The following is a 21,993-nucleotide window of genomic DNA, read 5'->3' on the forward strand; positions in this document are numbered from 1 at the left end:
TATATTGTAGCTTATAAAAATTTTATATTGTATTTACGTATATAACTATATCTTATAATCTTTAAATAAAAATGCTTTAATGTATAAAGGAAGTTAAAAGTATTACCTAGTTTGCAAATGTAGCCTGGTAATACAAATTGCTAGAAACATAAGGAAAGTAATAAAATTTTCATCAATGATTATTATTATTTTATGTTGATTTAATAGTTATTTACATAATTTTTAGCTAAATACCCAATTTAATAAATACCATACTACAAAAACATCTAAAGTATGTACATTTTTCAACTAAAAATAAGATAGGTAAGGTTATTTTTTCATTCATACTGTAAGGAACACTCAATAGATGATTAAAAATCTTCGTTAAAGAAAGTTTTCTGGTTATGCCAATCTTTTTGCATAGACCTTATTATTTTGTCCGTTAAGTGATGTGTCCGTTACATATACCGAAAATGTATTAGGTTTATAATTTATATTTAAACTATATTTTATTTTACTAACCTATGACATTATAATTATACATAGTTTTTTCGTTTTAAAATTTGATATTTTTACCGATCCTTTAATTTAATTATAAAATGCATAAATATACTACGGGTATAACTGTATTTTGTTTAATATTTTTCTTTAAAATTATACGTACCTATATATAATAATATACAGTTGATTTTATTATTACTTTATTTAAATGACAATTAATTTTTAATTTTTTATCTGTGGTAATTTAACAATTTTTTTAAATGTTGATTTTCAATTAAATTTTTCATACCAAAATAATGATTTATATATTATCAACAAATGAAATAACATTAGTTTGAAATTAATATTATGATACAGTCTACGAAGATTTAATTCACGTTTATTAAAACATACTTAAATAAATGGTTTATAAGAGTAAATATAGTTCAGAAAAAATAATTCTCATGGTCAAAGGAAACAATGAATGTGAGTTTATATTGGTCAGAACTAAAATAACATTTAATTTTCATAACTTATGAAAGTGCATTTGCTTGTTATTGCGATAATAATAGTATATTGAGATGTTCCCATAAATGATATATTTTTATGTTGCAATAAGAATTCTCTGGTACTACAATAATAAATAATATTAAATTAAATTGTAATTAATATATGAATATTAAAGAATCGTGATACATTTAAAAATAATGTAGGAAGTAAATTAATGTAGATTTCAAAGCTTTAAAATAACTAAATAAATATTTAAGGTGGGTTTGATGTTGCATGTACCTATAATGAAATGATTTTAAGTATTAAATAATTATTAAGGCCTTTATTAATTGGAATATTTTTTATACTAGTTAAACCTAAGATATGATCATTTTGTTAATACATCTTTAGCAAAAACTATACCTACTCTAATAATTTGAATACAAACAATTTTATTCATCGTTGAAGACAAAGTTCTTATTGACTTTGGATTTTTCGTTTGTATTTTAATATTGAACACTATTTTTTAGATTTTCCATTAGGTTACCTAAGTTATAAATTGTCCATGTGTCAGCTATAAATAACATAGGTATAGCCTAACAAAGAATATTGGAAAAAAAGCTATAAATTGTGATCGACATTGCATGATTTACTATTTAGAGATGGTCTTCAGACGTGACAAACTTTGTAGGTAAAGTCAAAGATGGTGTTAACATTTATAGAATTTCGTCAAAATGACTAAATTCCAAAAATGTATACAAAAAAGGACAAGGTTGCCACTATACACAATCATTAGGAATTCCTCTACATCATATTTCTTAGCACTGCAAATTTTACAACCTTCATACATTTTCAAATAAAATAATTATATTAATTTAAAAATATTTGCAGTTATGGAGTAGTTGTCAGTTGACTTCACAATAATAGATCATAGTTTCAAAAAAAGATATTCTTAAGGAAATCAAATATGACTCACAGGGTGTAAACTCTGTTAAGAATAGATTGTACGATTTGACATAATAACATAAGGTGGTTTAATACGTTAAATTAAATAATTTATATTTATTTACAAGTGATGACTTTTATATTTTAAGCACCTAATAAAAATATTGACTAAAATGTTATTACTTGAAGATATATTCAAAATTTTGTTTGGAAACAATTCGTTTAGATATTTTTAAAATTAAAAATGTCTTATACTGATTTCAAATTTAATTTATTTATTATTATAACATTTATATCATACATTTTTTGTTGTGTGTATGGAATTATATATAGTATATATTTATATATACATTATTCCATAGTTATTTTATATTTTAACAAACTATAATTTTGTATTTATCAAGTCGAAATTAAACAAAAATTATTTTTACAACTTCATTGCAGTTTAAACAAATTAAAATTTTCGGTAGGTATGTGTACTGTGGGGTAGATTGTATAACTGTATACCAATTTCAAATTTGAAGATTAGAGCAACATGATGACAAATAGGAAAACAATATCATATGCTTCATTTTAAAAACATTACTTACATTTCTCGCACTGATCAGAATCTAAAATGAGGTAGGTAGGCGTGAATAATATATTTATAATCGATTTCGAAGATATTAAAATAATATTATTTAAAAAACTGATAAAAGAACAATAATTTCTGACTATAATAAATCAAATACAATACTTTAATTATATTTTATTCAGAATTTTTAACGATAAAGAAATCAATATTCAGTTAAAAATTAAAATATTAATATCAATATTCTATAATTTTGTATTATATAATATTAGAATTAATATGTTTCTTACATTCAGTTAGAATCAAATAACTTTCTTCATTTGGACTATACTAAATAGAATTCTATAAAATATATTAAAAATGTAAATGAGGTAGGTAAATTAATTCGTATTAAATAACATTATTTGAAACAACAAACACAATTGAGTGAAAGTGAACAGTAATTTTGGCGTTCATGTTGGATAAACTGTGGATAAAAAGTGGTTAAACTTGTCTCTCATCTCTTCGAAATGTTTTTATACGCGTGTAAATTATTTTCTTTGTTGTAAAAGACAACATAATATTTATAAATAAATTACTCCTTGTTATATGGAATATTATTTTACAAAATGATACATTTCTATTATAACAAATAAGTTTATTCTTTTTATTGTAAGCTTATATTTGAAAAGGTAAGTCATTTGTATTCAATACTTTATCAAATATTTTAATGAACGTGTATTGAATAATAAAAAATAAAAACAAATAAGGTTAAATTAACAGTATATTGTGATATAAATCTTATTTAAATATATACTACTCGTAATATATAAGTAAGATAATTTTAACTTGTAATTATAATTATTACCAACGATTTTATTTAATAATATTTTTTGACAAAGTTAGAGTTAATTTGTTTATATCTGATCATCTCAATACTCGTTGTTTAAACTTGAAAGATTCAGTTATGTAGATATATTAAAATTAAACTAAATGCTAAAATGCATTGTACCTTATAAATTCTTTTGCAAGTAAATATAAAGTAGTTAATATTAAAATTAAAAATTCTTATTTGGAGTCTTCTTAATTAATCTGATAATATGGTTTAATATAATTTTCTTCAACTCTAATAAACGTACACTAATTCTAATCTCTACACATAAGTACTAAGGTTTATTTTTCATAAAATTAGTTATAATTATTTTAAATTGATATCTCTCCAAATACTTTGGTTTGTAACCAAAGACATAATAGTTGAAATTTTTACATACCTTGCTATTTGATGCGCGTCTACAGTCTTGTCATTTTGAAATCTGCAGTCAACAAACGCTACTGCTGGAACTCCGTTACCCTTGTGAAAACATTCCAAAGCTTCTTCCGTGCTACTAACACGGTTCACAATCCAATCAAGATTTCTGGCTGTTGTCGCTATGGATTGCCAAACCGAATCATCTTTAGATGTTACTACCAGTATCTATATACATATTAAAAATCTCATTTTAGCATTTAAATTTAAAATTTGAAATAAACAAATCAAATAGGTATGAAAATAATTTTTATTCAAAAATTAAAAAAAAAAATTTCGTAATCATCATAGCAATAATAACCAAGTTTTATGTTTTATGTTACTTAAAAATATATGAATACGGACAAAAAATAAATTATCTGACTGTATCTACAGAAGTTATAGTTTCCTGAATTAAAATGGCACCCTATGTACGACAGCGGATTTTCAACATTTTTATGGCAAGGAAACTGTATATTAAGTTTTTTTTTTTTTTTTTTTATTAGCTTTCAGTAAAAACTATTATAGCTCGACAATTATATAAGTACAAGATATAGATAAATGACAGTGTGGTGTTACAATAGTATATAATTACAATGGTATAGATAAGAATAGAAAGAAAGAAAAAAAAAAAAAAATTATTAAGTTAAATAAAAGAAAAAAAAAATCAGAAATTAACTAAATATAAATGTTAGTTTATTGTTAAATGAAGGTATGATTAATACAATATATTATTAAATAAATAACTCTGGGCCAATTGATGCAACGTTATAATCTATTTTTTTTTTTTTTTTTTATAAAATATCGTTTAATGAAAATGTAATCTATAATAGAGAAGCTCACAATAAAGCTACATTTACATGAATCTTGAATTTGTATAATTACATTTTTAAGAAAGTCTCTGGTCCAACGTTACTATCTATATTTGAATTCCGTATCCTAGAATAGTAGGTACAAAAGAGCAAGAGCCATTCCAAACACCTATCTACGGTAAAAGTTACTAAGGTACCTGCAAAAGACCGGTTGTAAAAAGTATATTACATTTAATCGTGTACATTTAAAAATTACAGATTATAACAAATGAATACTTTGTGTTAGTGATACGCAATGTACAATTAACAAAGAAAATAATTAACTTAATAGTAGAAATAAATAAAATAATAATAAAATAGTCAATTTCCAAAAGTTTCGCGGTAAAAGATGTTTTTTATTAAGTTGTTAGTAGAATGTACGTACCAAATATGTTTAGGCGTACCAGAATGGGTGGCATATAATTTATCGTAAAAAAGACAAGGTTTTCCAAATAAATCTCTATTACATAAATTTTTATTATATTCCACAAGAAAAAAAATGTGTCAAATCATATTAACTATTTTGTTTTTCTGTTATTAATGGTTAGAAAACCATACGTAATAGGTAACAAAAAAAAAAGTTCGTTATCTGAAATAAAATCATGTGTGAGTTGAGATTTTGGGAGATGAATTCCACTAGGTACATACAAACAAATATTATCTCTTTATATATTGATAAATATCAATTATAATATATATTTATTACTTACTGGTCACTTAATTTTATATTTTAATCGCCAATAATTGGTATTCATACCTTTTTTAACGAAGAATTTGAACGTAGATCTTGAATATATTTTGAGCAACCAAACATGAAGTTGTTAAAATGTTCTGGTGTCTAAACAAATAAATAAAAATATTATTATTTTCAACTTTATCTTTATAGTTTTTTAATTAGGTAGCTAAAATGAAAATGTAAGAATCACAATAATCACACGAAATAAATATTTATACGACCTATCATTCAGAATGATATAAATCCATTTTCTTAATGTCTTATGACTCATAAGTTATGAGTTATGGTAAAGTTTATTCAACTAATCGAAATTTGATAAATTTTATTTAATTAAGGAAGAGGAGTTAATATATTATATAATGTATGAACAACACACACATATATATTATATATATTAATTGGCTTAATTTTATAAATATTATAAATAACAATTGGTTATTTTAAAATCAATACAATCGTGAAAGAAATGATTTAGTAGTCTTAAACATGGTTATGAAACACAATACGTTTAAATGCGTTGAGATGCAAATACATAGTTAATTAAAACAAATGGCTTAAATCATAATTAAGAATGTATATTAAAAACAAGTACTTCTAAATTAATATAGTATATTTTAAATGTATAGTATGCTTGTTGTAATGATAATCATAAATTATCTAAATAATTAGTACTCAAATTATTTAAAAACACTGCAAATAGTGTGAATATTTGAAGTAACTAATAATTGATTAAAACTAAACAAAAAGGAAAATGTGTATATTTTTTTTTAAACTTATAACTATAAATAACAAAAAAGTAAAATAAACATAAAGGTTGTTTTTTTCTTAAATTTTATTATAATAATGACTTGAGTGACTTGAAAGAAGAACTGACTATTGAAAGCACTTCGGCATGAACTTACAATCTACTTATTTAGGTATTTGTGCGTTTAGTTCATAAGGTCTCGGAGCCATTGTCACTTGAATCTTTTAGAGGGGATTCCCGAGAAGGAGATGGATTACTATTATTTTTATAGCTTTTTAACATAAAGGTTGGTGTGATTTTGAAGGAAATTTCTGAATTTAAAGTAGTATATTAGTATTTGACCAGGAATGTGGATATTTATGTGAAAGGTTTGGTTTGATTAGCATTAGTTTTTTGAAGATTTTTGACTAAAAGATTTGTATTTTTGTAATTCCCTAGATCTATATACGGTACAACCAGGTAGGCTTAAAAAGAAGATTATAGATGTGAATTTCGGTTTTAAAATCTTGATGGATTTAAGAGTGTAGCGTCATTTGTTTAATTTTAATTTATTGCGTGAATATGTTTATTATGTCTCATGTTAGAAATTTTTCAAAAATTAGGGCTAGGAATTGACTGTTTCGGAGTTTGGTATAGGTTATTGTTTAAATTTACTGTATAAAGTCGACTATGATGGAGGACAAAGGTAGTGTGTACAGATTTGCTTTCATTAATTTTAACACGCTAGAGGGAGTATCAGTGAGATAGGTTATTCAGATGGTTTTACAAAGAAGTTGAAATTAAGCCCGGGTTGGTGGTTGGTGGATAATATTACTTTTTAGTTGGGAATATATGGCTATTTGAGAACTCGAATTGTTTGGCTGGTCTGCCGAGTACACATTAAAGAGAGTTGAAGATGCAATTGTGCTTTGGGGAACACCGGCTTGGATTGGAGAGATAATGGAGTATTATATTCCTGATTTGAAGTGTAATTAATTTAGCTATGATTTTTAAAAAAGTAAAGAGGGTGAGATAGATTATAATTTGAAAAGAGTACCAGGGTGCCAGATTTTTCTGAAGACTTGTGCTACATCAAGAAATACTACCAGGGATTAGTTTGTTTTCTAAGGAGTAGGCAATGGTATCGGCTGGTCAGTGTATTTATTGGGTAGTTGAGTGATGTTCTCTAAATCCAACTGTGTGTCAAGATTTCAAGAATTAATTTATTTTTCTTTATGATTGAGTAAATTCTGATTAAAATTAATTTTTCCAAAAGTTTTGAAAATAAAGGCTACAATCTAATAGGTCTGTATGTTTTACGGTTATCTATAAATTTATATTAGGAAATTGATCGACGTTTTGACAAAATATTTAATTAAAAACTACTCACTATACACCATTTTATAAGCTAAATGTGTATAACCTAACCTGTATAACTCGACATGAGATTAAATTGGAATAAAATCATAGGCTCAAAAGTATCAAGCCATTATTATAACCAGCTTCGATAATCTATAGGTCATCATCATCATCTATTGACTAGTTTAATTCTGTCAGCATAGTAGCTTTGTAGTTTATATTTTTAGTTTGTACTTCTTCTATTTGACCAATATCGCACCAGCGATTAACAATTATTGTTGCTATAATTGTTTTCGAATCGTGAACAATGAATCGATAACTGCTTTAAGATACTTACGATTAAATTTTTTTTTTAAATTTTGCGTAAATATTTCCGTTTTTTTTTTAATAGTTCGTTTTGTAGTTTTACCTGAATATTTTGAAATAAAATAAATCACATTATTGTAAAAGCAATCAATTTTCGCTCAACCCAGAATCTATAATTATTTTCCCGTTTATATTTTAAATTTTAGATTATTATTTCATAAAGATATAACTGTAGTTTGTGGTGATTTTGAAAAGATAACGTTTTTAGACGGTATTTTTTTCAATCTGACGGATATACTAATTGATTTATAGTAGTTTAAATATGTTCAAAATTATATTTATATTTATTTTCAGAAAACCTAATAGAAAGGCAACAAATCCCAATCTATGTCAATAATTAAGAGAGAAAAATCAGTACGATTAAATTCGATACCTACTCAAAGTAATTGCATTAACAATATATTTTTTTATTTTTTATTTTTTGTGAAAGAAAACCAACAGGTAATAGTTATATTACTTGAAGCATATAATTTATGAACAGATTATAAAATATTTATGGCTTTTGATTGGATTGAAATTTAAATTATAATACATTTATATAGATATTTAACATAATATAGGTATTTTTATGAGTTTGTATAAATTAATTATTTAAACATATTATACAAAGTTTTATTACAAATATCTTTACATTAATTTTATAACTTTGATTCTTTTAATACTAACGCTGTATATAATGTTTTGGATAAATTAATTTATAATTTAATTATTGATATGTGTTCAAATATTTTTTTTTATCATGATCTGCTAATTGATTACAAGGAATTTTTTCGAAGAGTAATTCCAAATCTGGGGGATATTACATAATATCATCTCATTGCCTTTTTCCCCCATTTTTTATCAGAAGTTAGAGTTTTTATATTATTATACCTATTTAAATATTTTATTTTTTCGTCTTTTCCAAACACATAAATATAATATACATATGTCTCCCCAAGTGTCACCAAGTTGACTATTTACATATTTTGTAGCTGAATTATGGGCATACATTGTGTATTGATATAGCAAACTCATTAAAATAATTTAAATTCTTTCCGAAAAGCGACGGATGGCCAATGCACGAAATATAATCAGACTTGGGTAGTATTCCGAAAACAGTAGGTATTTGGAATACTTTTTAACGTCTAATCATTTATTAAAAATAATTCCATTCTTTTTCCGTCATATAAATTGCTTTTGAATTTGTATTATGCATATTTCTATACAAAATGTTTTGTAGAAATAAATTACTTTGTTTTCTACTATTTTCAGTTGGACAGTAAGTTATTTAATATTTTCCAATTTTTCAGCAACGAGATAGCGAAGACGATAAGATTAGAAAGCATTTTACCCAAGTCTGCATATAATATTATGAATATATGATATAAAATAAAATATGCTCTGTAATGTGATCTAGAGTAAGAAAACCCGATCATTTATGGGTGTCATACAGAGATTTATAATAGGGTTTTAAAATAATTGTGAAGATATATTTACTTTTATATAATATATAATACTCTATAGTTAAATTATCAATAGTAAATAGTTAAAATATGTAAAAAAATACTGAGGATAAGTCGAGTAGCTCAGATTGAATAAAATAATACTAGTTGTAAAGTATAGATAATTAATTAGTCTAAAGTAACTTGAATAATTTATTTTAGGGTACATACAAAGCAGAATTGATACAATTTACACTTTTTAGTTCTTGACGATTATTGAGTATTATTCTAAAAACGATTTATTCACATTTTCAATGTATTTATATACCATTAGAAATAGATGTTTTTGAAATTATTACTAAGATTTAACGCATAACAGTTTTTAGTTCGTATACAAATAAGAAGAAATTTATTATTGTTCTGATCAAACTCATATAGGTAATTTTAGATTGTAGAAATAGTTATTTTATGAAGAGTTGCATTGACAAATAATAAATAATATTAATTTTAACTCATTATTTATTGACAGGTTTAATATTTACATGTGCTAGTGGTGAATCACTCCGGTTTATTGGTGAATATGCATCCACTGTGTCCCTCGACAGGTCAGATGTAGATCCACTCCTTCGACAGCAATTGTCCCACATTTCTGGCAGGATATCCCGTAACTAAAACATGACAGTTCAAAACATTATAAGTTAACATTTTTATCTTTTGAAGCCTCAAGTTAACTGAATTAATAAATTAAAATTTGATAGTATTACGAATAAACTTTAGTATATTTAAATTTATTTTCTATCAGTTGAACAGTGATTTTCAAAGTTATGCATAATTGTACCAAACTTTTGATTAAATTTCAAAATATTTCTGATCAACATTTAATCAAAAAAACGATCTCATATTTTCTCTTTATACAAATATATTTTTATTATTGTTAAAAGTGAATAAAACATCTATTCCATTTAAGGTATTTACCAAATTAAAATAAAAGAAACAATTTATAAAATAATTATATAAAGTTGTTACCTACATTGTTACAAAAAAATTATTTAATACTTATTGAAACAAATTACTGATCATCATAATATATTATTATTTTTTTCAAAAGGCCTTTTAAAAAATATTATTAATTAATGTGTAATATATTGCTCATTCAATATTTGAATAATGTTTGAGTGATGACAAAACTCGTTAGAAATGTCAAAGTTATATTTTCAAGGTAATATTACTTTCAGTTATTTACGATTGATTAATTTATACTCTACTACTTGCAACTTAGACGTAATAAAATAATCACTTGAAATTTTGTATTGATTTTTTTACAAACATATTAGGTGTAATTTTCTGTTCGTTAGATTAAAGTACCTACGTTAAATTCTAAGTACTAAAAAATACAAGTAAAGTTCAATTTAATAACATTACCCTTTACAATTTATGTATGGATGAAAGATAAATTTACTAGATAATATTTAATAACCAATAATGTATAATAACAAATAATCAATTTATTTTTAAATTATATTGTAATTTATATAAAATAAAAACAATTATTAAAATAGTATTATTAAATTAATGTTATTTATACATATAATGAAAATAACAAAATCAAGACTTTAAAACTAATAATAATAATAATAAAATAATAACTTTAAGTGGATAAAAAATAATTGAATAAAATAATTAGTTTGTATATAAGACGTAGACACCTTCTACTTGTTAAATATTATAAAATAAGTTATAAATGAATTTATTTTTAGTAATGTATTTTTTGAAGATATGTATAGTTTTGGTTAAAATTATATTTACGTTAATTCACAGTTCACACAAAACCAAACTTGTCTGGTTGTGTATAACGTAATGTTATGTATTAAATTAAAATTTAATATTGTTTAAAAATAAGTACAAAAAAACTTTGCTACAAGGTTTGTTTGATATTAAGTTGTATATGAACGCATTGATTACACTCACTTCTTATTGTCCTTAATAAAATGGTCATAATATCTAAAATGTTGATGCGGATAAGTCACGTTTCAAAACTAATAAAATGTATTATGAGGAAGATAATTATTAAGTTTTATCTACAGGTATGTAATTACGATACCTATATGGTGAAAGAATGGACTATAAGTATCCCATAGGAAATAAAAACGTATTACCAAAAATCCACAAGGGAAATTGAGAACTTGGTACATTTCATGTTCCCACATCATAAGATATTGTGTAGACTCCTGTCTCTAAAATAATACAATAATACAATCTAAAATTAATAAAAAATTTTAAATCATTTAATTTTATGTAGATTGATGATCATGAAAAATACCACAACCATTTTTTAAAGTATATAAAATACTATTGATTCAATTAAACTATAGAAAAAAGTTTTATTTAAATAGATATACCTTTATATTTTAAGTAATAGCTTAAAATCTACTATAAAGGTTGAATTAAATGTTATTAAATAATATTTCACTAAAAAGTAAACAATACAATAATACTATTGATCATACAAAAAATAAGACTTGAAGAGAAAATAAATTAAATATACGGATTAAAATAAACGTTTCATAAATTTCTCAACTCATTAAAAATAATTTAACTTATCATGATTCACTATTTGGTTTTTAAGAGCAGCCTGTTAAATGTTTAAGGATTAGTTATCAACTTAATGGACGTTTATACAACCCTGTATAAATGTATAATAAGAGTATTAAATTCCTCAATAATTTTATTTGCATTTTCATTTTCATATTCTAAATAACTATTTATTTACCACATCCGGTCTTTCAGCCATCTTCCCCTTTAGTTATCTAGTAATGTTTTTTTTTTTTTTTTTTGGTTTAGATAATTTTAAATAATTTCTTCATTGATATGATGATTACAATAACACGGGTTGAGTAAATTAAAATGATAAATATAATTGTAAAATGGTAAATTTTTAATAAAAAAACTAAAATTCTTACAATTTGTAAATTGACAGCGATATTAAATTTACTGTAATATTTATGTACAAATTATTGATACTTTTGATAAAATGAAGTTCATATTTAGAAAAGTTATCAAATCATATTTTCTACTATACTAAGTACCTACTTTAATTCTTTAATTCTCGATTTTTATGAATTCTAAAATACAAATCATGCAGTTGAGAAAATTAACTGTAGTGAAATAAAATATTTATTTAAGCTAATACTCAAACTAACTTAATAAATAATAACGATGACATTTTTTTTAGATTTTTCAGTGATCAATATTTATTTATTTGAAATATAAATAAAGATAAAAGAAAGTCAAACAATTTGAATTTCATAAAACAAATAAAAGTTTGTTTTCTAAAACAAAGAGTTGATGCTTAAGATAATTTATTTTGAAATTGAAATTATAAAACAATATAAACATTATTTCTTTTTGTTTGTTAAACATCTCATTGAATAATATAATACCTATAAATAAACACAATCTGTGCATGATACAGTCAAGTATAGCTATACGAAACAACTAAATATATAATATATAAACAATATAAGATTGATTTTAATCTATTATTTTTAAAACTTGATAACTTTACTGCTCTTAAAAATGGAATGATTTTTCCAATGTTAGATTCTGAGCGTAGCAAATGTATTGTATTTACAATGATGTGTGATTTTTTCATCAACATCAATTGGGTAGGTAGTATGATTCAATTTTCGACATCAGCATCTTTTCTAGTAGAAAAGTGAATTTGGTTAGTGCATTCAAGAGGTCATAATTCTCAATAGTTTTCAAACCGTCGGGGGGGGGGGGGGGGAATGAGAGAATGAAAATAAAAAAGTTTATGTACACAAAAAAAAATTTTTGAAAAAATTGATTTTATTTCTTTGGTGTAACTTAAAAACTAATAACCACCTAATATTTGCATAAAATATTTATACTAGCATTTTCTCTACACGATGAAATTTTGAAATATTATGACTCTTTTTGAGCTATCTTTAGCCTTGATAAATTGTTCAAATTAAATATATTTTTTGTAAATTATCCTCGATACCAACTTTTTCACTTAATATTTAAGCCTGAAAATGTAACAAGGTTCCTCATTTCTTTAATAGCAGTTCAAACATTTTAAAGACACAGGAATGATTATTTTTTACATAAATTTAAAGTTTAAATCAGTTTTTCAGTAAGAAATTCATATGTTTTTTTCTCAGAGCTAATATTAGAAATTTCAATAGGAAATTCCTCAAAAAATATTCTATCTTTACGATTTTTATCATTTTTATCATTTTTTAAAATTTAAAATTTAATTATTTATATATGGATTATTTATTTTATAAGTGAACACAACGTATCCGTTCAAAATCGTTATTTGTGTACAATGATTTATCAAATAATACATCCATTACATACTCGGAAACTGCTATACAGCATAGTGGTACTTGTACACCTTTTTTATATTTAATGAAGTGAAAAATTATGTTTTTTTTTTATATAATATACTCGTATATACTACAAAAAGTAGTAGTCACGTTTTTGAGTACAAGCAATAAATATTCAATATTTTTACCATAATATAATTTGTAGCCTTTAAGCTTTTATTGATATTTTATCATTATAATAAAAACAGAAAAACAGGACATTCACTAAAAAATTTCATTCGTTCACGTTCTTTAAAAAATAAATGGGTTCATTGAGTTCATTCATATATATTATTTATTTTTTTATAATAGACATAAATTTTAATAAGAAAATAATATTATATAATAAAACTAATCAATATATTTTAAACATATGTGTATTAAATAGTAAATAATTTGAGCGTCTTAACAATAGTTCAAATTCATTAGAATATAAATGTGGCTCACTTTCACATTCACTTTCAATTTGAAAATAACGAATGACATTCGTATATCGCTTACTAAAATAATGAACATGAACGCGTGAACTGCGTTCGTGAACGACGTTCTTTCCAAACAATGCATAAATGTATGCGTAATACAGTATCATAGGCGTGCGCAGACTTTATTCGCAGGAGATGTCAATATAATTCAAAATAACTCAATTTTTAACTCTCTTAAAAAAAAAAAAACATAAATCAGAAATTTTTCTAAAAAAAATGTATTACATAACTACAAAACTCTCTGTTACGTTTGTGATGAAAATTATGATAATATTGATAGTTTTCACTATTAAAAGTAAAAACATAAAACAAGCTATCTGAGTAGACTGCAGGGGATGCCATGGCATACCCGGAATCCCCCATGTGCACGCCTATGTACAGCATCTAGGCACTTATTTATTTGTAAGCTCAGTGGCGGATCTAAGGGGGTGGGAAGATATGAGGAATAGATACCCTGTGGGCCGTGGGCCAAAAGAAAATGTTTGCATTCACAATATTGAAATAAAAACTATTTTTTTTTTTTATTACTTCGTAATCAAGAAGGATTAATGTATCTAACTTCATATCAAATTACGGATACACACCTCGTACTTTTATCATGAATCGGGGAATCCAGATTCAGCTGAGGTCTGATCAGCTGATCAAGTAACCATTGACCAAACCATATTATTTTTTGGTAACTTGTACCTACTTGCTGGCTTCCAAACATTGCTATTACAATTTCTTGTCTATGTTACCTTACCTTTAAGGCGTTAAAATGTTAAATGTTGATCGAATGCGACTTTTGCTTGTGTATATTTGTTTGTAAAATATTTTCTCTTACGCATTCTATTGTTTATGAGTTTTATTATGATTATTCCAATTTATAAAGAACTAAGAACTAACTCAGTTCTTAAAACCAGTATTGATGCACTTGCATTATGTGATAAAAAAATATTTCCTAATATACATAAAAAAAAAAAATATATACATTAATTATTAAAAATTCTTTGCACATTTCCCGTTTCCATTACAGCTATACCACGGAAAGAACATACAACATTAAAAAGACTAAAAACTTACTCGAGAAATTTTATGGGTCAGGTAGTAAATAGTATATATTAATGATAAATATATTTAAACATTTTATTTTCTATTTTTTATTTTTTTTTATTTAGAATAAACGACTGAATGGGCTTGCCTTTTTGTCTGTTCATAGGGCAATATATAAGTTAAACCCGATGAAGTAATTGTTGCAATGTCAGAGTCATCAAGAAAATTAAATCTTGTTTTATAAATGTAGTAAAATAAAGCTTATAATATATCTACACATATTATGTACGAAAATATATCCCCCTCCCCATGAGAAAATCCTAGATTCACCACTGTGTAAGCGTAAGCTTATATATTATTTTTATCTGTTGAATACGAAAAATTCGTAACTTTTAGGAATTTAAATATAACTTTTTTCCAGGAATAGGTTTGGTAAATTTCTGTCACTGTATTTTATTTTTATTCATTATAACTTATTACTCAGTTATTAGTATGCCAATTTCACATCAGCAAAAATTATAAGTAGGTACATAATTTTTAATTATATACAATTAATCCAATAAAAAAATAATATTAATAATACCTATGCTAGGACGATTAAAAATTATCCTGAAAAAATTCTATGAATCCCAAAAAAAAATTTATTAATTTATTTGTGTACAAAAAAAAATTTAGAAAAGTAATAATACTTACTCTACTTCTACTAGATAAACCGTTAATCTTCACTGGATGTTCTGTATTCCATGCTTCAATATTAGCTAAAATAAATAAAAAAAAAGATCAAAACAAAATTTAAGCTATATTATATTATTTTTCCTAAATATTTATATATTTTTTAAGTTATATCCACACTAAATTATTAAAACAATTTTAAAAATGTTTTCTTGATCATTTGTGTTATTTACTATGATAAATAAAATGATTTTAATTAATTTTTAGTTTGTACTTTTGTGTTCATTTTAAATAATTTAATGGACATAATGACTGTGTTAAAAATTAAATGATTACTTAGTATAGTAATCGAATTATTTCAAACTCGAAATATACCAAGACAATATTTATGTAGTGAATATATTTTCTTAAACAAATTAAAGTTAAAATAAGTTGTTATAGTTATAATAATAGTATAATAATAATAATAATCGTTTATTTAAATGAATAAAAAAATTGGAAACAATCATTTAAAAAAGATGTATTATCATCATAAGTTTTTCTTAGACACCAGAATTTAAGAAAGTTAAGCGTAAAGTCCCATTTTTTTACAAGCATTAATCTGATGTTGATAATTTTGAGTTTTTAAACGAAAAAAAAATTACGAATTCGTAATTGTCAGCAAGATACATTAAATATGTGAAAAGGAGTTTATTACCATAAAAAATAAATATATTAACAAATCAACAGTTTAACAACTGTTGAAACAATATTATTAATATTAAAGTTCATGCACAAATAACAAAATGTTTGTTAATATAAAATATTACAAAAGTTACTATTAAAATCAAAAATTAAAGGGTGTCAAGAAAGTCTGTGGATTATGAAGTATGGGTTTAAGAAAAAAGGAGCTTTTATAAACCTAACAGATATATCAGCTTGAAATATAATACGTCCATATAGCAATATAGTATAAAACTATAAAAGGTAGACATGTCAAATTTTCTGACATTATCAAGTTCACTATTCACATGTATCTTACTATTGGAGATTTTCTTGACCATTGTTGCATAAAGAAGTAAGTCTAACATAAGATTAGTCTTAATCTATTTTTAGCGTTTAAAATAATTTCGCTTTAGTTATATTTGTATAATATAGAAAACAAAGCAAAAAGTAAATAATACGCAATACTATTTATAATTCAGTGAAAAACTACACTACATACTAATATTAGAATAAAACCGATCATAATAGTTTATAAGAGTTTAAAATCAGAATTATTTCGTTATAACTATACAAAAATTGATGTAAAAAACACATAAAAATGTATTACTCTGCTAATTTTACAACCATAGTATTGACAATAACACACGAAAATTTACTGAAGCCATTATACACATGTTTCACCATTGTAATTTCCTCCCCCAAACAACCAAACATTGTCGTTACCTAACAACATGCATTCTGGATGAAGTGCGATGGGTCTTCATTTTGCTGACTGTATGCGATACATGATTCTCCACAACCAGTATCAACAGCACAATCCTCGAACAAATACGAATTTATTATCGATAGAGTTAGTAAAGACCTAACCTAACCTATAGAATTTAAAATTTAACTGATAATTTGTAATTAATTGTGATTGTTATCATTGAAATGGTATGGATTTTTATACCTTTAAGAGGAAATAGGATGTATCACTAATATCTGTTGCTTCTGTCTTACATGTGCGTAACATTGAAAATTTATACTTAGCAGACTCGTGTACCTTCGTCATTTTAAAATTTGAATGAATCAATCTCTGATAAAACTTGATGGTAAAAACATTATCTGTATTTGAATGTAGGTTTTTTTTACAATAATTCAGTTTTTAAATTGATTAAGAGAATTTTTAATTTATGCTTTAGACTATAAGTACGAAAAACTTGTAAAAAAATTGAAATATCATAAAAAACTCACATATAAGCACAGGTTATTTTTTTTTAATCATCATGTTTTATAATATAGACCGGATTCACTCTAATGTTTCAACTAACGAAGCTACACGTGATGTGCTGAGTGTAATTTTGTTACGTTACGCAATTGTAGGGCGGAAACAACAAATGTCAATATTACATCGTTCTAAAGGGTTGTAAAGAGTAAGACTTATATATACAAAATCGACTACGGCGAATTTCTCCGAATATGTTTATTTTGAAATACTTTTTGTGTGGTAAATTGTGGGATTAATATTATCAGTATGCAGATATAAATTATAATCATAGGTAATCGTGTTGAGAAACTTTTTTTACTTCAAGACTTATATTAATTTCAGTATTAAAGTAGGACCTACGTATATATTACGATATGATACAGCTAAATCTTCTGTAATTTGTAGTTAGCTAGGAAAACGTATAGATAATAATTAAAAAAGAATAAAAATATCGTTTTTCTGGCAATCTTTCAAGGTATGGAGAAAAATGGAGATATATATATATATAAAATACTGCCATACTAAAAAACAGGACAGAAAAATGCCTAGCTATTAAAAAAATGGGAATAAATTATTAGAACAATGAAAATTAAATACAATAATTCGGAGCGAATATACCATCACAGAGTATAATATATGTACCTAAAAGCTATATTTCAAATAAAATCTAAAATTTTTATAATTACTGTACAACTTATTCGGGGAAATTTACAAACACCACCTCAAAAAAAAAAAAATACTCGGCTGCATTATTTCAACATTTAGTGAAAAACAATGTCAGCCAGGACGCCAGGCCATGGCCGCTGGGATACTCTTTTTTTTCCTTAGGGTCTCGTAAATGTTTTATTTTCTTTGCGTGATGTTATTAATGGTTTATTTAGGGAGTAGGGAGCCCATAAAGTATTTATCGAACCATATGTAATTCTAGACGCATTTTCCTATACAGATTTCAGAAATGTTCTGAGAATTTTCGGGGTTTAGTATCAAAAAAAATTTTTTCAAAAAAATATCAAGTAAATTTGTTTTTGTTCCTATTTCATTATGAAGTCAATTATGAGAACCCTATAGGTACATATATTTGTTGTCTTCGTTTTACAAGCGCATAACATCAAATTTACGCTCAGCAGATCACGTTTAGCTCCGTAAGTTTAAAAATTAGAGTAAATTGACCTATTATGAAACTTGATGGTAAGAACATTATCTGTGATCGTATTGTCGAGGGGTTTTTAAGATAACTTAGTTTTCAAGTGAGTTATGAGCATTTTTTATATTTTTATATACGCAGAACTTGATACAAAGTTGAATTATAGTAAAAAAAAACCACGTACTAACTCAGATAATGTTCGTACATTAGATGTCATAATAGGTCGATTCAATAAAATTTTTAAACTAACGGAATCAAACGTAATCTGCTAACCATCAATTTTCTATGCTATGCACTTGTAAGACAGATACAACAAATACAAATATGTGTGTAGCGTCCTCTTAAAAATACTGATTCATAGATCCGTGGGGTGTTACTGGTAGAAAAGGTGGAAATACAACAAAACACTGAATTCACCACTGTTAATATCACTCATACTACCTAGCGTGTTCGTCGAAAATAGAACAAACATAATACTGGCCATAATACTAATAATGTGAAATCTCGTTGGGGGGGGGGGGAATTAGCTGGGCACATTTTGTTTTAAGCCTAACCGACAGACGGTACATCACGTACTCGACACCAGCTAACCCATAAAAAAGTACCAGTTTGTCACCTTTCGATAAAAAAAAATAACGCTAATATATTGGTTATTATTAAATTCTGATAATGCAATTAGAATTTTAAACATAAATTAATAATATGTTATAAAATATGCGATTTCAATGAAATAAAAACAAAAATACATACAACTGTAGGTACAAAGACGAATATTGCATTATATTTTTACATCCCTTATATCCATATACAGGGAAATATTTTAAGCATGCTTGCCCGTATTATTTTCTCTTGTAGTGCATCATGTGATTTTTAGAATTTTTAAGTAGACCTAAAGACAGTATTTTCAAATTTCTGATACTTTTTGTACTAACTACTTATTGGAGTGTCCTATGGTGATAATTGATAAGACTTCTATTTATTTTGTGGCTTGGTGAGGCGCGGTCGTACGCTCAATCTGCGGAAACGCACTGAGCGTACGTACCGGCCACTGTTGCTAGCTCCCGGATGGGTGACCACCCGGGATTTATAGCAACATATCCTTGCCACACATACACAAACACGTGTTACAACCCTACCCACTTAAAAACCTACAAACAAACATACAAAAATAACCCCTACCGTACAACCCCACACCCAATGGCCTATGTTGCCGCGGGTTCTCCTTACAAAAAAAAAAAAAAAACACTTCTACTTTTTAAATGAGAACCCTCGATTTTTTTTTTAAATGTTGATATATCCAAATCTAAGTTTTAATGAGTAGTTATTGAATTACTGATATTTTTATAGTAAAAATAATAATCCTTGGTTTTATAAAATAATAACTATATGTAATGTTAGATGTTGTATTTATTATACTTGCGTCATTTTAGATTCTGAGCGGAGCGATGAATGTATTGATTTTACCATGATGTGTTTTTTTTTTTTTTTTTTTTGTGTCTGTCATCACGTTTTGGGGCAGTAAAAATGCTTCGATTTTTGACTTCAGTACCTCGTTCGATCAGAAAGTGAATCTAGTTGGTACTTTGGGGAGTCAAAAGTAAAAAATTCTTAATATTTTATTAAATAATCGAGAAAAACAAACTAAAAATTAAGGGAAAAACGGGAAATTTTACGCACACTCATTTTTCGACAAAATTGATTTTGGTTTTTGATGTAACTTTACTTTGAAGTATACCATGCAATTTTCAAAAAATTTCGACTTAAGTTGAACTATTCATAGGCATTTGAAATTTTCGATCATTATTAGTTTTTTTTAAATTAATATCGATAAAAATGTATTTGTTTGGCAGAGAAGCTTGAAAATTTAATACAAGGCTCTCAACATATTGTTACAATAGCAGTTGAAAAATAAAAAAAATTCATAGTCACAATTTTTTTTTATAAGCATTCAAAGTTTGAATTTTGACAAAATACGTAAAGATCACGAGAATTCACAAATTATTTTAAGCTAGAAATTCATAAAAAATTTTCTTTTTAAATCTAAGATTTCAAAATTTAATACAAGATCCCTTACAAGTTTTTCAATCTTTATCACAAATAAAAATTCCACCGGAAATTCAAATTAAATTTTTATGAGCATTTGAAATTTAAATTTTTACAACATTGGATTTTCACTTTTAGCGATTTCCTTATTTTGGTGTAACTCTAAAACAAATGACGGCAGATACTTGAAATTTTGACTGAATGTTTATATAGGCATTTTATATATTTGATAAAATTTTCAAAATATTTAGATTTGTTTTGAGCTGTTTACTGACATTTTAATTTTTCAATTTTTTTAGTTTTTTTTTCTATAAATATCGATAAAAATTTATTTGTTCGGTAGAAAAGCTTGAAAATTTAATACGAGACTTCTAACACATTGTAATAATAGCAGTTAAAAAATATTAAAATTTCGTAGGCACAATTTTTTTTATAAGCATTTAAAGTTGAAATTTTGACTAAATACGTAAAAATTACGGCAATGTTCAAATTATCTTAGATAGAAATTCATAAATGTTTTTCTTTTTAATTCTAAGATTTGAAAATTTAATACAAGGCTCCTAACATATTTTTACAAGAGCAGTTGCAAAATAAAAGAAATACATAGTCACAATTTTTATTTATAAGCATTTAAAGTTCAAATTTTGACAACATATTATGTAAAAATCACGAAAATTCTTAAATTATTTTATGCTAGAAATTCATAAAAAATTTTCCTTTTACATCTAAGAATTTTAAATTTTATATAAGGCTCCTAATATATTTTTACAATAGCAGGTGAAATATAAAAGAAATATATTGGCACAATTTTTTTTTACAAGCATTCAAAGTTTGAATTTTAACAGCATATGTAAAAATCACGAAAATCACGAAAATTCGAAAATTATTTTAAACTAGAAATTATTAAAAAAATTTCTTTTTAAATCTAAGATTTGAAAATTTTTAATAATCTATAATATATCCTAGACAGATAAACCGTCTTCGTTCAGAATAGTTTTTCGTATACAATGATATAATATCATTGGATTCAAATTTAATTCCATCCGTTACAGTAACCCACTTGTAACCTACTATACAGCAGAGCGACATCCAC

At 25.0% G+C, this 21,993-nt stretch overlaps 1 protein-coding gene across 7 annotated transcripts in view; it reads right to left on the reverse strand.

The window, feature by feature from the left end:
• Pde8 (phosphodiesterase 8) overlaps window positions 1–21,993 on the reverse strand; it is a 75,660-nt gene that overhangs the window by 28,848 nt on the left and 24,819 nt on the right. For 4 of the 7 annotated variants that reach the window (XM_089225782.1, XM_089225780.1, XM_089225779.1 and 1 more), the window contains 5 exons: window positions 15,784–15,848; window positions 11,342–11,419; window positions 9,728–9,853; window positions 5,337–5,417; window positions 3,715–3,917 (listed from right to left, as the gene is read on the reverse strand). In XM_089225782.1, the coding sequence (XP_089081908.1) occupies window positions 3,715–3,917; window positions 5,337–5,417; window positions 9,728–9,853; window positions 11,342–11,395 (464 nt within the window). In that variant the 5' untranslated portion in view covers window positions 11,396–11,419; window positions 15,784–15,848. The remainder of the gene's footprint in view (window positions 1–3,714; window positions 3,918–5,336; window positions 5,418–9,727; window positions 9,854–11,341; window positions 11,420–15,783; window positions 15,849–21,993) is intronic. The other 3 variants (XM_089225784.1, XM_089225781.1, XM_089225785.1) reach the window with 1 other exon arrangement.

Source organism: Diuraphis noxia, unplaced genomic scaffold, assembly GCF_037042655.1.
Source record: "Diuraphis noxia isolate RWA-SAM2 unplaced genomic scaffold, SU_Dnox_SAM2 contig0004, whole genome shotgun sequence".
NCBI lineage: Eukaryota > Metazoa > Arthropoda > Insecta > Hemiptera > Aphididae > Diuraphis > Diuraphis noxia.